Source organism: Pangasianodon hypophthalmus, chromosome 20 (genome assembly GCF_027358585.1).
Source record: "Pangasianodon hypophthalmus isolate fPanHyp1 chromosome 20, fPanHyp1.pri, whole genome shotgun sequence".
Classification (NCBI taxonomy): Eukaryota; Metazoa; Chordata; class Actinopteri; order Siluriformes; family Pangasiidae; genus Pangasianodon; species Pangasianodon hypophthalmus.
The window spans coordinates 2,722,120-2,737,069 of NC_069729.1; the positions used below are offsets into that span (position 1 = coordinate 2,722,120).

The following is a 14,950-nucleotide window of genomic DNA, read 5'->3' on the forward strand; positions in this document are numbered from 1 at the left end:
TGAGAAATTATCTTTGTTAATTCTATTTCTCAAAAATCAAAAGAAATGCTATTTAAACTTGGGTGGATTATTTACTGCCGCATCCAACACATTTAAACCTTAATCCCTCAAGCTTCTTATCTGATTAATGCCCATATGAGGAAAAAACTTCCTTTTAGCTATTTTTTTTTTTTTTTTGGTTTAAGCCTGGTAGGATGTTGAGCCTCGTGTGTGTGTGTGTGTTTTTGTTTTTTTTTCTTGTGTTCAGTTGTGTATATATATAAGTCTACATAAGCCTAAGTCTATATTATAATTGTGTAATCTTATATATACACACACACATACACACACATATTCTTAATATATATATATATATATATATATATATATATATATATATATATATATATATTCTGTGAATTTAGAGCGATGTATGGTTATGTATGATCTTAGACTATCATTTTGAGGTTCCTGATGGGGACGCTGTGATCAATTAAAAAAAAAAAAAAAAAAAAAAATACTTTACTTTGTCTGAAACTAATCAATTGGTTAGTATGAAAATTGCACCAGGGTGAATAGATGTATAGATATAAGTAGAATAGATGATATGTAATTATAAAGAAAGCTGTATCCATGGCAACCATGAAACATCCATGTTTGTTGGTTGCATATATTTGTTCCTGTTCACAGAATGTGAGAAGAATGTGGGGTTTTTTTTGGGGCTTGATGTGATATTCCATCCCCTATAACACATTATGAGTTCTGTAGTTTTTTATTAAAAGTTTACAAAAATAGACTATTTAACAGTGACAGAAGGAAAATCAAACTGGTAAAAAAAAAATTTAAATATTCGAGTAACATAATGGGCAATTGTTTAAGTGCGACAGGACCACAGTACTGGTTGTCTTTTACAGGCTTCCTATCACTGGTCTGAGAACTAATGCAGTAATTGGTGGAAGCAATAAAAACGCACGCTATGAGCTGTATATCAGGGTGTATCATGACTCATCATGACTCATACTCATCATGTATCATGACTCCACATCCTCTGACCTCATTCAGTACGGGAGTTCGGTAGAGTTGGGTCTCCACACAGTTCTGTTAACATCCCATAGTTTACGAAACCAGCTGCGTTTGTGAGTTTGAAATCCTCATTTTCAGTGTCAGTGTATCTGTGCTCTTCCGGAGCGTTCCTATCATAAGCAGCCCTGCCGCAGAGCCTCGGAGACAAGGAAGCCGAGTGTGTTTGTCCATGGCACCACCAGACTCTGCATGGTGACCAGCAAACGGCCCGATTCTGCCTCCTCTGAGCCCGCCAGCAGGTACTCTGCTCCTGCACACAGGTGGAAAAGCACAATGATTTCAGATGAGTGAAGCATCCCAGTGTTTCTCAACTCTTTCCTCTGCATCTGTAGTGCGTGTGTCATTTCCACGCATGAAAATTTCAACATGGTCCTGCACTGAGAAACAGAAAACTCTACTGTTTATTTCAAACTTGATTCTCTGGAAATAATTCAGCAAACCTGGAGACACTATACTTTAGAAATATCCCTGAACCCCAAGGCTTCCATCTCAGACTCACTTTGCTCTATAATCCTTAACTAGATTTTGTCCAAATTCAGAAGGTTTCTTACCCATACCTATACCCTGCAAAACACACAAACCCCATACTCCCTTACTACATCTCCTTATGCTTCACTCTATATCATATAGAAATAGCTTTATAACTATATAATAAATGAATTAGTTCTGTATGATAGATACATTTTTTCCTCATTAAGATGGCGGTGGCTGATATTTAAGAACCCTCACTTATAATAGATGGCTAAGGGCAGTTGCTGGGGCAGTCAATAAAAGTTCATGCAAAACATTTTGTATAATTTTTACAAGACATTAAATCTGCATTCTGTTAGGTATTAGTGAAAGTGCAAAGCAACCTGAACTATTTTTACTGTATTGCTCCTGTGTTGAAAAGTTGGCTAAAACTCAACAAGAACAGATTTAGTAAGACTTTCTTTCATTTCTGTACAGCTTGTAAAACTTGTACGGCTTTATAGTTTCAGGATAACAGCTGTATCTATCATTCCTCTAATAAATCATCACATTTCGAGTTTATTTAAATATTTAGCGTTATACATAGACATGATGAGGTTTACACTTTATAATGCACTTGATGCCACTGAGGCTTCACTGTGCAGTTCTATCCATATATCCAAATTTAAAAACTTTATACAGACAAATTTCAGCAAAATCTGAGTTTGAATGTCTGATAATAGATGATGTAATTTGACGTGCTAATTTTATTATACAGTGTTGATTTGTGTCTAATACAGCTCACTGAGAAACCGTGCCGTACCTGGGTTGAGGACGGGGCAGGTGCAGCCGCGGCTGGTCCAGGACAGCGGGTACAGGCTGTGTGTGCCCTGAGAAAGCAGCACTGTGCCTGAGCGCAGCACCTTCCTCACCTTCACCTGCACCACCGCATGCGTGCCTTTATCATGAGCTGACAGCACGCTGGCCTTGATCACTGCACAGGAGAGATGAGCAAAAGCTTTAGTATGTACACCGTAAAGACACAAAGGTGAGCAAAGGTAATCTGCACAGGCATATTAAAAAAAATCTCAGGTATTATACAGTATATGTAGCAATAATTATACATAGTAAACAAAGTTTACTGCAAAATAGTTCATTTTTGACAAAAAATTCATCATTAGTTGTACATACATTATATATGCATGTACAACTAATGATGTATGAGAATGTGTGTGAATTTGTCTGATCTTACCATAAGAATGTTTCATTCTGCACAAATCAGATACACTCTTCACCTTCCTTTCCTTGCAGGTACATTTCCCTGTAAAGTATCATCATAAACACACACACATTCTAATCTATACTCATTTATAATATGATACAAGAAAAAAAGGGTTCAGTGTGTTCAGTGTGGGTTGACAGGTACACGGCGTCTGTTAGCTCACCCGTGTAGTACAGGGCAGAGACAGTGAGCTCGTTGGACCATGACTTGTTCTCCTCATGGGGGTGGAAGTGAGTCAGATCAGGAATTTTGCCTCCAAGGGGAATGTTGTAAAATTCTCCGTTGGTTTTGCTGGAAAGAGAAAGAAGATACGGCATCATGAAAGCACATCAGAGTTAAAGCCTAAACCTTTCCCAGGATTAAATAAGATACATTTTACTAATGCGTAATACATAAAATAAGACAGAACGTGAATCAGAGCAGAAAAGGGGTCAAATCAGCAGTGTTATTAAGTATTTTTTATGCCAAAGAGGTTAATTTGCACATTATCTGTGATGCTGCGTGTATTTTAGGATTTGGTATTAGAACTGTAATGCCAGTCTTTATGCTGAATGACAATTTTGAACTTTATTTCTTTCTTAATACGTAATCAGTAAATCTTGTCTAGGGAACCAGAGCTTCTACCACGTGCTAGAGGTTCTCAAAGCCTGAGTATCTCTCTTTCTTTCTATCTTCTGGTTGATATTAATGAAAAAAATGAGCCCACACACTTCTGGTCGCCAAGTCCTGATATAGAAATTATCCATTAATCACTTAGGAATAAATAATATAACATAAATAATGTTACGAAAAGTGGACCGGCTGTTAGAAATAAAGAGAAACGCTGAGTTGCTGAAAATCTACTCAAGATCTCACCTTTCTAAGCAGAAACCTGTAAAGGGGTCACAGGTCAGAGGGCATGCGCAGGGTCTGCAGCCCTCAGGTCCAAAGCCCCAGTGTCCACGCAGACAGTGACTACAGCTCGACCCACCGACACCAGGCTTACAGTGGCACTGCCCACTCCTGGGGTGACACCAGGCCGCGTCGCCGCTGGTCCCGACTGGCACCGAGCCCACTGGGTCGCACCAACAGCCTGGGGAAAGAGTAAGCACAAAAAGATGGAGCATATTTAGCATTTCAGACATTCTGTATCATCATTTCTAGTACTAATCTAAATACAATCTTATAATCTGAGGTGTGTCCACTCATTTTCCCTCAAGCTGAGGCTTTACTCCATGGATCAAACAGATCACGTGCTTAATATTTTCACTTTATCAGTGTCGAGAATATTCTTCTCGATACAGTTACCTCTTTAAACTGAATATTTCTCCTTCCATATCTTACCATATGAACAGGGGTGGATTTAGTGATTTGGGGCCCTCATTTCAGTGTTTTAACATCAATATATAAAATTTCAGCATATGTTATTTAGCATTAATAATTAAAAATATATATAATTTGCATTTTTAGGGGGCCCTTGGTTTCTGGGGGCCCAAGGCGGTTGCCTATCGTTGCCTAGTGCTAAGTCATATGAATGAAAGAGTCTCTCAGAAAGTGAAAGAGTCTGTTAGCAGCCTAATAAACTCTCTGTTAAAATATAGTTGTCATTTTAGCTGGTGTAAGACTGTTGTTTCTTTCCAAAACTTCATCAATATTTATAAAATCTTTCCTCCCCTCACATTTCTCCCCAAAAGGCAAGGCTTTTTTTTTTTAATCCTTTAACTTGACCAAAGAGGACATTTGACCTGGGTTTAACAATTAAAGCAGCAGTTCAACCCAAAAGTAAGTATACAGTAAATTCACCTTTATCCCAAATGTAGTATCAGCCCAGACATGTTTGGCGTCTTAAGTTTTGCACTGGAGTTATGAGGCTAATCTAGCTAACATTTAAGTGTATAGCCTCCAGTTTAGCTGCCGTAATCATCACACACTCGCCTCAAACTTGTTCAGTATCTGTTCAGACTAATTCAGACTGATGTAGTTTCTGACACTGTAAGATACAGATGTCTTAAAAAATGGACATGTCCGTCACAGACCTAAACATTTTTGTAGCTCTCTTGACACTAAAACAGCACATTGTTTACTGTCACTTCTGCCCAGCACTTTTACCAGTGATTTTGATGATAATGTAGTTCCAAGTTGATTTGTATATTTAATGTTTTAATTCAGACTTATTCTACTACTGTATCTAATATTTCTCATGTGATTATGATAAAACAAATATAAGTTAATTAAGTCTATTCTTAGACATTTATTCTCATTTAGGGCTTGAAATCATGTAGTTCTATAGGCAAATAATTTTTTATTTTTTAAAGAAATACATTTTTAAATAAAAAAAAAAATTATGTTGTTATTATGTTATAAATTATGTTATCATTATGTTAGAACATCTGAATTATTTTTTTTTTTACCAGTTTGATTTTTCCTTCTGTCACTGTTAAACTGTTAAAGACAATTCCAAGCTTTAAACACAAAAAAGAAACATCTGGAAACACACAATAATAGTCTGATTGTGTTATAAATATGTGTTCTCCCATATTCAAAATAATTTCACCTGCAAAGTGAAACTGATATCAAATCAACAACAGCATGTCTTCTCATGTGCTTCATCCTGAAGCCCAGGGCTACGAGTCTCCTCTCCACTTACCTGTCAATATTTATCTGAAATACAAAAGTATGTATTATGTGCCATAGGCCTACTCCTATCTTATTACGATTATATATCAATACACTCTTCATCAGTTAATTGCACCTGGTTAAACTCTTTTCTTTGTTTAATAAGGTCAGATGCATGTTGCCGCACGTAAGATGACACTGAATGTGTTTTCCTCGTATTTTGCATGTTGTGGCATGTGTGTGGTGAACTTTGTTATTCCTGTGAACCCTGCACATTATATAAAGAGTTCCCGATTCTCTCACTCACGTGTACAGGCTTGAGGCGAGTCGAGGGGTCGAGCCGGGTGGCGTCGGTATCCTGGGCGGCAGCGTTGGCACCTCCGGCCCTCCGTGTTGTGCTGGCAGTCATCGCAAACACCTCCGCTGGTGCCACCCGTGGACCTCCACACTCGCTGGGAGAAGTGACAGCTCTGTGCATGGCCATGACATTCACACTCTAGATAGAAAGAGTACACAAAGAAGATGTTTAGGACTCCTCTGTCCTGAAGACTTTCCTGTGGTGGAAAACTTACCATTACTAAACACTGACACTGGAGACTCCTTCCATAAATCTCCTCACAGAAAACTTCAACGATATACGTTTTTCTTCGTTAAATAACAACATTAATTTGTTTATTATTAAGTTTAGATTATGTGAGGTGTACAAGCCCATGCCAATCCCTGGGTAAGGTGTTACTATAGAAATTCATTCTTAAGTGTTAGAATGAGAACATTAATATAAACCTGTGATTTGAATTACAGCCGTCACTATTGTCAGAGCTGCTGTGAAAGAGAATTAATCAACACCTGATCAATCAGATTTGAAAACTGGCCTCACACTAACTTCTTATCTCTTTTACATAATATTAACCATGTTAGCATTTGAGGCAGTACTCAGGTAGTGTACTTACTCTGACAGGGGTTCGGTTCTCCGCTGCTGCCGTTGGCTGCTCTCCAGGGCTGATCATTGTAGAGCGGAGCGCATTTCTCACAGTGAACACCTGCTGTGTGGTGAGTGCAAACACACCTCCCTTGCACCTGCTTCACACACACACACACACACACACACACACAAGCATACACAGATGTGATCCTCATGAAGCATCACTACAGGTCATGTTATGACTTCTGAACTTCTATCTGCCCTTATAAACCAATCACAACCTCTTATTTGTGTGTGTTTGATAGGGGGAGTTTGTATTTTTTTGTAAAGTTGTTTCATGAATTTATAATAAATATCATTTTAAGGGTCTACGTACATATAGTTTTTAAGCGTCAATTTACATTTTTTCCAACCCAAAATGAACTCCACCCTTTTTCCTGACAAGGCAACCCACATGGCATGTGTAGTTTCAGTACACAGAGTGCAGTTTGTCTCTAAACATTACCTCTTTAATAATGTTTCAGTAGGACTAATAATAAACAGCATTTATCTGTTTTCTGCATCTTAGCAATCAATCCTTTCTCAGGATAACTTACCACACTGCTGTCCTGTCCTCCAGTAGGAAGGCATTGCTCTGCATGCCCATGACACAGGCAAGTTCCTCGGGCAAGGAGCGAGAAGATGGCATAAGGAGCAGAATCAGACTGTGTGGAGTTATGAGATGACCGTCTGGGAACTCTGGGTAAGAATTGGATGTTGGGTGCTTGTTGTGGCGCATTGTGCTGCCCCCTAGAGGAGGTGAAAGGGGAAGCAGGACAGTGATGGGGTTTCAGGAGGCGTATGCGCAGGTTAGTGAGGGTCAGTACAGACAGGGCTTCAGGACTGTAGGGGTCGTCCATCCCTCTACCCTGAGCCATGGTTCGGAAAATCACCTGGGGAAAATCAAGCAACATATATCTTTTTTTGGACAGAATAAAGCTTACTTCAGTTTTAATGCGTATATCATATAAATGCTGTTGAAAAGATTCACTAATTCAAATCAAGGCAACCACAAATGAATTAATTCAGACATCTCTGTGAAGAAGTCTGACCAGTTCTCTTTATCATTTTGAAATACTAATTGTCTTTGGAACTGAATTTTTTATGGAGGCGTGGCCTCTGTTCCTGTCAGTCCCTGGAAGTAGGGTTCTGAAGGAAAGCTAGACCTCCAGCAGCAGTGATCACTGCTACAAGGCTAATAGTTCAAACAACTTGCCTCTCCCCCAGTACACGGTGTGGCGCTGGAGTATCTGGACGTGCAAAGTGCCTCATGCTGGCTAACATCATCAGGGAGCCCGAAGGCAGAGCTGCAGTTCTCAGCGAACAGCTTCAATGTCTCCCAGGTGCGGCCAAAGTCCTGCGAGCGCTCCAGGCTCATGGCAGCGGGACGCGGTGAGCGGAACACCATCACCACATGGGTCAGGCAGAACTGGTCCTCCAAGTCCAGACGGATCTCATCCTCTCCAGCTGCTGCGGCCCCCGACTCCCACCACGTGTCCGGGTGGAGAAAAGGGTCGTCTGCCATCAGCGAGCTGTTGGAGCAGCAGGATGACTGTGTGTGAAGAGTCCTGCCACTGGCCAAGTTGCCCACAGGAGGGCTACAGGCGTGGCCCACACATCTGGAGGCTGGATTAAAGGGAGGGAAAGAAACGATCGAACACACACACACACACACACATTAGAATGATTGATGCTGAGATAAAACTCATTTCTGTAATTCTACACGGCTAGAAACAGTCAGGGCCTGCAGTATCGCAGAGCTACATTTGACAGCCGGAGGAAGCGATGGGTTGGGATTGTGTCAAGAAACGATTAGCCGCTTTCTGGGATGTGAGCCACAGGAAGAACCAATGTGAGGCTACACAAGGATGCGATCTGATTATGCTTTAATATGCCTTGTATGTGCATATGGCCTATATGCAACAAAATTCTATGTGTCCAATTAACTTAATTAAATTGTTTTTGTTCACTGGAATAGTTACTTCACCCATCTAAGGAACCAGGTAATTCAACATTTTTGGACTTTGCACTGATTCAGCACAAATGACCTTCAGGCTGTATTCGTGCCACAGTGTTGAATTCACTCCAGTGATCATTAATGCAACTGACAGCTACACAACAACATGCCGAGAAAGCGCAGCTGGCCGCATTCGCAAAGGTCAGCGGGCAAGATGAAAGCCCGAGCACCAGGCACGGGCTAAGAAAATTCACATTGTGTCTGTAATGGGCATTAGAAGGGATTTAGGCTTGGAGCTTTGGTCAAAAACGTTCATGAGCTTTATTCTGTTTTCTTACACAATAAAAATGTAGTGCCATATTCATCAAAATACCATTTTATGTTTATGTTGTATCAAAAAGTATTATAATTTATCTAATATATACCAATAAATGCTGCACCATGTATCTCGTGTACTGCTGTAAGCCTATATGCATTATTATTCTTGTATACATAAGTAAATACATAGCGGTGTACAATAATAATAAAAAAAAAAGGTTCTGGTGAGAACTTGGGCCTTTGCTGTCTGTGGGGAGTTCTCTATGTCTTCTCTCCATGTCTATGTGGTTTTCCTCAGGGGTCTCTGGTTTCCTCTTACCTCCCAAAAACATGCCAGTAGGTCGAATGGTGACTTTAATATGCTCCTAGGTGCGAATAAGTGTGTGTATGGTGACATGTGATGAACTGGTGTCTCAGCTGGGGGTGTATTCCTGCCTCACACCCAGTTTTCCCGGAATAGGCTTAGGATCCACCACCACCCTGACCGGGATAAAGCACTTACTGAAATGTATGAATGAATGAATGACTGAATGAAGCTCTTCCATGCAACGTGTTTCTGAAACTCTCCATAATCCCATTGTGTGACCCTCTTTTGCACTGATGGAGCGGATAGAGGGGTGCCAATACATTGTGCATAAAAGCAGAGACTCTACAGATGTACAAAGCAGCAGGTGGACGGAATAAAGTAGCAGTTCAGTGGATAAAACAGATCGCAGTGCTCCTCACCTGTCACGCCGTGCAGAAATCCCAGGAAAAGCATCGCAACCCGGAGCCGCTGCCGGAAGCGCTTCATGCTCGAGACTCCCAGAACGAACTCGCGCGCGTGCACCCGGGACAAATCACAGCACAACCGGAGCAGCGCGCGCTTCATCCTCTTCTTCATCACCTCCTTCAGTGCAGATAAAGTCCACAAGTAAAGATGTTAGAGCACATGCTGCAAACATTTTTCCATTGAACTCGATAAGGATGCGTTATTCCAGAGCTCTTAAATGCACCTGTTAAAATCCGCTTACTCCGTTTCCGGGCGCGCGGTTACGCACGCGGACCTGACGCTGCATTCTGACCTGGGACACCAGTAACCATCTAACACAAGAGCAAAACGAGATGCCCCAGCAAAGCGCACTCTCTTTCAGATGCGTCCCCCTTTTGTGCAAAACCAAACCTCTGAGGTTGAAATGAAAAGGAGGAGCACAGCGCCGCACACAGGACATGAGCAGAAGTGCACTTACTCAGCCACAGACTGTGTATCTGCCCCAAACCGAGCACTACACATTCACAATCCCGTGTGTGTGTGTGTGTGTGTGTGTGTACTCCGTCCTCACATCTTCATGTTATATCAGTGTCAATACCAGACACATATTCTGCAGCCATCATGTTTCCTGAGCATGAACATTAAATTGTTTTTAAACTACTGATTTTATTGCTTACACGTTTTTTTCTGGTTAAGGGCCCAAAAATGGCTCTTTAGCAGATTAAATCCACAAGCTTACTGTTACTAATAAATTTATCTTGTTGGATAGAATTTAATTTCTCAAAGCATACCATTGCCCTGAACTCCACATGTCCTACAGAAAGCCTCTGATTCTTGTTGAGGACTTGTGGACCAGCACCTCCTCACCACATGTTACACACACACACACACACACACACACACACACACACACACACACACACACTGTGGTTTCCAGTTTTATGGTTAAGGGTAAAAGCAACAGGCACAGAACCTTCTAGTAAAGTCTCATCAGAGTCGTTTACGGCTGACTGAATGCACCACGGATAAAAGTGAAGTACTCCTGACATTATTTTGGTTTATGCTCCTTTCAGAGAGATTCTCTTGTAATTCAATTTTCATTTTAATTTTAAGCTACACCAACACACAGACACACACACCCACCCACACATACACACAAGGACTGTTGAAAAGTTTGTACAGGCTGCAGTGATGGTTTCGTGGATCATTTCTTGGATCAAGAGGACCACTCTCTGTATAATATGTTCATAGTATAAATCCAAAGTGGTGTAAAATAATTCATTTTCAGTGTTTTCAGAGATTCCGATGGTATTCTGGTGGTGTTCATTTAAAAATCTTACATCATTCTGTTCTTCAAACACCACAAACCTCTTCATGCTGTGTGAAATTTAAAACTCATTTATATTTTTTCACTCTTTAGATCTGCTCCTCATTAATTTCCCTCTGCCGCCATTTTGCTTTGCTGCATCCCGGCCTCCTGCTTTCATCCATCTCTGTCCTTCGTGTCTGGCTTGCTTCCAGGCCGTAAACCACACCGAGAGATTTCCTTTCCTTCACTTTCCTTCATCTTCACCCAGCACTGCGGGTCTGCTCCCCTTCCACTGCCTCACACAGGCTGCGTGAGACGAATATCCTTACGGGAGATTGCATTAATCCTGTTGATGGTGCGTTAGCTGCTAATATTTGATCTTTGCACGTGTGCAGGCCTGATTTAGAGACTGTCAACTCTTTCTGACACCATATGAAAGGAGGTGAAGGATTTGAGTTTTCCTTTTTGGGAGTTGGAAAATGTGTGTGTCTTAGAATCTTTAACAGGGAGACAAATGTGTGTCTTCTTTTTTCTACGAATCTTCAGTTTTATTTCTCAAGTAGATGATGACCATCACATTGTGCAGGATTTTGAGCTAATTTATTTTTAGGCAGTAATATTGATCTGTAATTGTTTTTCGAGAATAATGCATGCTCGGAAAGTTGCTAGAAGTTGCCAGGTGATGTCATAAATTAATCTGTATATTCACTGAATTATCTGCACATTAAGTGAAAGGAAGCTTTTCTGAAGACACTTAGAACAGAATAGAATAGAATACAATAAGGTTTTACCATAATACAAAAGAAAAGATTATGACGTAATATTTATAGAAAGAAGTTGTTTTTGGTCATGGCACCACAATCTGTATACTGTATATAAAATTCCTATTACTCCTAAAAGAGAAGTGAGTGTTTATCACATGCTTTAAGACTACACTTGAAGCCAGTCTTCCCCTAAAATCTTATTGAAATGCAGCAAATGTTTACGAAAATGTTTATGCTCTTCAGCACTCTTGGTGAAATTCAATATTTTAGCAATATTTTAGCAGCCTGCATGAAAATCTCATTTGAAGCCCCCCAACACAGTGATGATACAAACCCAGAGACACTGTGCATCTATGGGCATTTAATGGGAGCAAAGATTAATGCTCACTGGACAACAGGTTTTTAACATTAAACATTTTGAATACTGCCTGGAAGCTATGCATCTCTGTGTAGAAAAAAAAAACATCTCACCGTTTATTGGACAATGCACTCTTCGCTTGTCCTGCCCAGACGCACGGCTTCTCCATATGATGAACGGGAGATCTCTCAAAGTGGCGGGACCTCGTTACCAAAATGGTATTGAATATGACTGTTTGATTATTTATATTCATTTCTGAAATTTGTTGTTTATACATACAGAAATTGTCCTAAACCTGCATAACTAGTACGGTGCAGATTACTTTCTCGATCACTGTTTTTTCAAGCTAGACACTAGAAGTAAATAAACCAAGCAAAACACAATCTATTTATCTGTCTAGCTATATATAAACCTCTTTAGTGTGAACTTTTTAGTGTGCAAAGTGTGTATATAGTACATTGCCACACCATCATACATATGTTTGTAATATAAACAATTTGCACATCCCTTCCATGTAACCTTTCAAAGTTATTCCTTCAAGCTCTGTGTAGACAGTATCTTACACTTCATGTAGCTCTCCATATACATTTACAGCATTTAGCAGACGCCCTTATCCACAACGACTTACAGAAGTGCTTTGTAGTCTCCATCAAAAACAGATCCTCATGCTAGTACAAATATGTCAGTGCAGAAAAACTCTTTACAGTCTCATTTGTTGCTTCCTGGTTCTAGAGGTATGATATTTGACCCCACCGTATTCATCTATTATAATTATAAAAAGTAGAGCAATAAAACTCTACTTGATTTGATTATTTGTGTGTAATCGTGTGTCATTGCTGCTATATCAGCTCACGCATGTGCTCCTCAGGTGAAACATGTTAAAGAGCTGTAGCGTCTTTAACATAAAACACATGTGCATACCAGCGTCTATATTTGGCTGCTTGTTTTGGTTTGAATCGCATTTATAAAAGTAATTCAAGTGGTGGTAATTGACTAGGATTTATTGTGCAGAGAAAACAGTTGGGATTTGGCCAGGCCACATGCAGGGAACTTTTTCAGCAGCTCATTACAGTAAAACAGGAGAACAGCATGCCTCTGCATCGGCCAAAAAAAGGCCAAAAAAATAAAAAAAAATACACGTGTCTCTCAGAATGTGGTGGATGCTGAATCGACAGGATGAGCTGTTTTTTTCTGAATCTTTGTCCATGTTTTGATCATTAAGTATTTTCCAGAAATGTCTATTTGACAGGGAGCTGAGGAGTGAACTCCTGCCAGACCAGGGCATCTGGAGCAGCAAGCTCATGATCTTACATGGTCTTTAATGGCCCTATGTGTAGACCAGTGTAGCCTACGTTAGGAAATAAGAGCAGGCTGGATATCACCTGCTTTATTAGGGACAGTTCGGTGCTGTGACCAAAATACTGTGATGAACGAATCTCAAACAGTGGAGCTGTTACTAACTTGAAATGACTGAATGTCATTTCTATCATTGAAATTTTTTTTTAAAGTAAACTTGTCTACCTTTTACAGAACTAATGGATGAATGAGTATGAGAGAAAATGATCAGTTTCCCCAATGCTTGATAATTTAATTATAATGCAGTACTTGCACTACTGCAAAACTTTAACAGAATGAAAGGGGCAGAAAAAAATCTGCACAATTTTTATTCTTCCCTCTGACCAAATCTAGTCTACTGGCCGTGATATGGTTGGTGTTGGACTTTAACTTTTATAGTTTTTCACTGGAGTGGCTAACATAGCTAACAAGTAACAGAAATCTACTAGAAATCTACAGACGTGCTGAAACAATGTGACTTCTGATCTAAAACTATGAACAAAACACTGGAACATTATTAGGCCATCATGGACACCCAGATTTAATCCCCCATTTATGCCATAAAATAAAAATTCCCCCATAATTCTAATTAAAACATAGAAATATACACACTCTCTCTCTGCTTTTTTTTTCTTTAACTTTTTTTTTTACTTCCAAATGAGATAACAGCTTAATGATGCCATTTGAAACAAAGACATGAAGGTTTGGGTTTGTATTTATGGAAGTGTCAGACATCCAACATGTCTTTGCTGATCAAAAGTAAAAGTGATTTTGCATTAAACCTGTAGTGTTATCCTCCTTAAAAACGTGAACCTGTGAGCAGATACTATGTTATACTAAAAAATAATGAAAATAAATAGATTGTGTCTAAAAAGCACATGTGTAAATGTCACAATCATGTCTAGTTATTCATTCAAATTGTATAAGTCAACTTTTTTTTTTTTTTTTTTTTTTTTTTGCATTAATGCATTTCAGGTATGATGAAAGAAAGAAATGTAGCTCTCATGAAATGGACAGAAAAAAAAAACAAACAAAAAAAACGAGCCATCACTTCCCAGCAATTTACAGCACTGGGCTTTGCGTGTGTGTGTGTGTGTGTAAGGTTCCTACAGTACCTTTGAATGGTTGCATGTAAAAACCTCGTCTGTGTGTGTAAAAAACCATGCAAACGCTGTTTTGGCGTGGGTAATACGTTCAGTTTACTGCTTTGATCTGAGAGAATTAATGACACAGATCAAGCTGTCAGCCTGGTCACTGCTGATCGAATCCAGATGAAGCACTTTGACAGCCTGGTGCCCTTGTAGAACATGACCCAAAAAGTGCGTGTGTGTGTGTGTGTGTGTATGTGTGTGTGTGAGACAGAGAGAGAGAGAGAACGAGAGAGAGATTGTCTGTGTATTGTACATATTTTGCTCCTTTTTATGTGTGTATGTGTATGTGTGTTTGAGAGAGAGAGATGTCATTTTGTGTGTCATTTTGTGTGTCTATCTACATTATTGCATGTGCATCTCTGCAAAATGGGATCAACATGCACATGTGCTTGCTACCCTTATTAATTTTAACATGATTAACCAAAAAGAAGGTAAAATGAAAAGAATCTTTTGGTTGAATGTAAAAAAAATGTCTTTAACACTCTATTAAACACAAACCCACATCTTATAACGAGCCAAAACGGCAAAACTTCACTCACACGCAAAGACATCAGTGCAAACACCATGAGCTGGCTAAGTAAAAGAGAGGATTACTGCAGAAATGTAGCACAGACAGGAGTAGTATGACTATAAGTATGTTTATGAGTATTTTTAAAC

General features: G+C 39.7%; 1 protein-coding gene across 1 annotated transcript; it reads right to left on the reverse strand.

The window, feature by feature from the left end:
* Window positions 1-485: 485 nt before the first annotated feature.
* Window positions 486-9,776, reverse strand: si:dkey-202e22.2 (netrin-4). Its single transcript, XM_053226908.1, has 11 exons — window positions 9,621-9,776; window positions 9,352-9,514; window positions 7,567-7,976; window positions 6,908-7,243; window positions 6,340-6,469; window positions 5,697-5,885; window positions 3,650-3,866; window positions 2,958-3,085; window positions 2,765-2,833; window positions 2,336-2,506; window positions 486-1,312 (listed from the first exon to the last, which is right to left on the reverse strand). Exons 2-11 carry the CDS (start codon window positions 9,506-9,508, stop codon window positions 1,176-1,178), a joined length of 1,944 nt encoding a protein of 647 aa, XP_053082883.1. The 5' UTR covers window positions 9,509-9,514; window positions 9,621-9,776; the 3' UTR covers window positions 486-1,175.
* Between the last annotated feature and the right edge of the window lie 5,174 nt (window positions 9,777-14,950).

What these genes read in the sequence shown, in the direction of transcription:
- si:dkey-202e22.2 (XM_053226908.1), bottom strand. Translation starts at nt 9,508, where the DNA reads ATGAAGAAGAGGATGAAGCGCGCGCTGCTCCGGTTGTGCTGTGATTTG. An exon ending in AGAACCGAACCCCTGTCAGA is followed by an intron (nt 5,886 to 6,339) that starts GTAAGTACACTA and finishes CTTTCTATCTAG; the next exon opens with AGTGTGAATGTCATGGCCAT. An exon ending in ACAGGTTTCTGCTTAGAAAG is followed by an intron (nt 3,086 to 3,649) that starts GTGAGATCTTGA and finishes TTCTCTTTCCAG; the next exon opens with CAAAACCAACGGAGAATTTT.